Raw genomic sequence first — 417 nt, forward strand, 5'->3', positions numbered from 1 at the left:
CCGTACCCCCAGAAAGGATTTGGCTTCAAGGGCAGCAAGTTCCACCGTGTGATCAAGGACTTCATGATCCAGGGAGGTGACTTCACCCGTGGAGATGGCACTGGAGGTAATTTGGCTCATGCCAGCCCCAGGAATCAGCTGCTGTCTTGAAGCGAGACAGCAGCCACGCTCCCGCTGCCTGGATGCTCTTGGGGACCAGTGTGGAGCTGGAGCACAGTACCACAGTGGGAACGAGGGGGCGCACAGATCAGGAAGACCTGGCCTTGAAGCAGAGCATTGTGCTGGGCAGGGATGGGCTTGGTCAGGCTTGGCCGGGTGGTACCTGAATCACAGAACTGTTTTGGTTGGAAAAGCCCTTTCAGCTCCTCGAGTCCCCCCGTTCCCCAGCACCGCCAGGTCCCCACTGACCCCTGTCCA

General features: G+C 59.2%; 1 protein-coding gene across 1 annotated transcript in view; it reads left to right on the forward strand.

Moving 5' to 3' along the window:
- The window catches only part of PPIB (peptidylprolyl isomerase B (cyclophilin B)), a gene marked incomplete at both ends in the record, with an annotated part of 2,099 nt that overhangs the window by 386 nt on the left and 1,296 nt on the right, over nt 1-417 (forward strand). Inside the window, one exon of the mRNA XM_010139851.1 lies at nt 13-106. Coding sequence (XP_010138153.1) covers nt 13-106 — 94 coding nt within the window. The remainder of the gene's footprint in view (nt 1-12; nt 107-417) is intronic.

Source organism: Buceros rhinoceros, unplaced genomic scaffold (assembly GCF_000710305.1).
Source record: "Buceros rhinoceros silvestris isolate BGI_N320 unplaced genomic scaffold, ASM71030v1 scaffold24137, whole genome shotgun sequence".
In the NCBI taxonomy this organism is placed as follows: Eukaryota; Metazoa; Chordata; class Aves; order Bucerotiformes; family Bucerotidae; genus Buceros; species Buceros rhinoceros.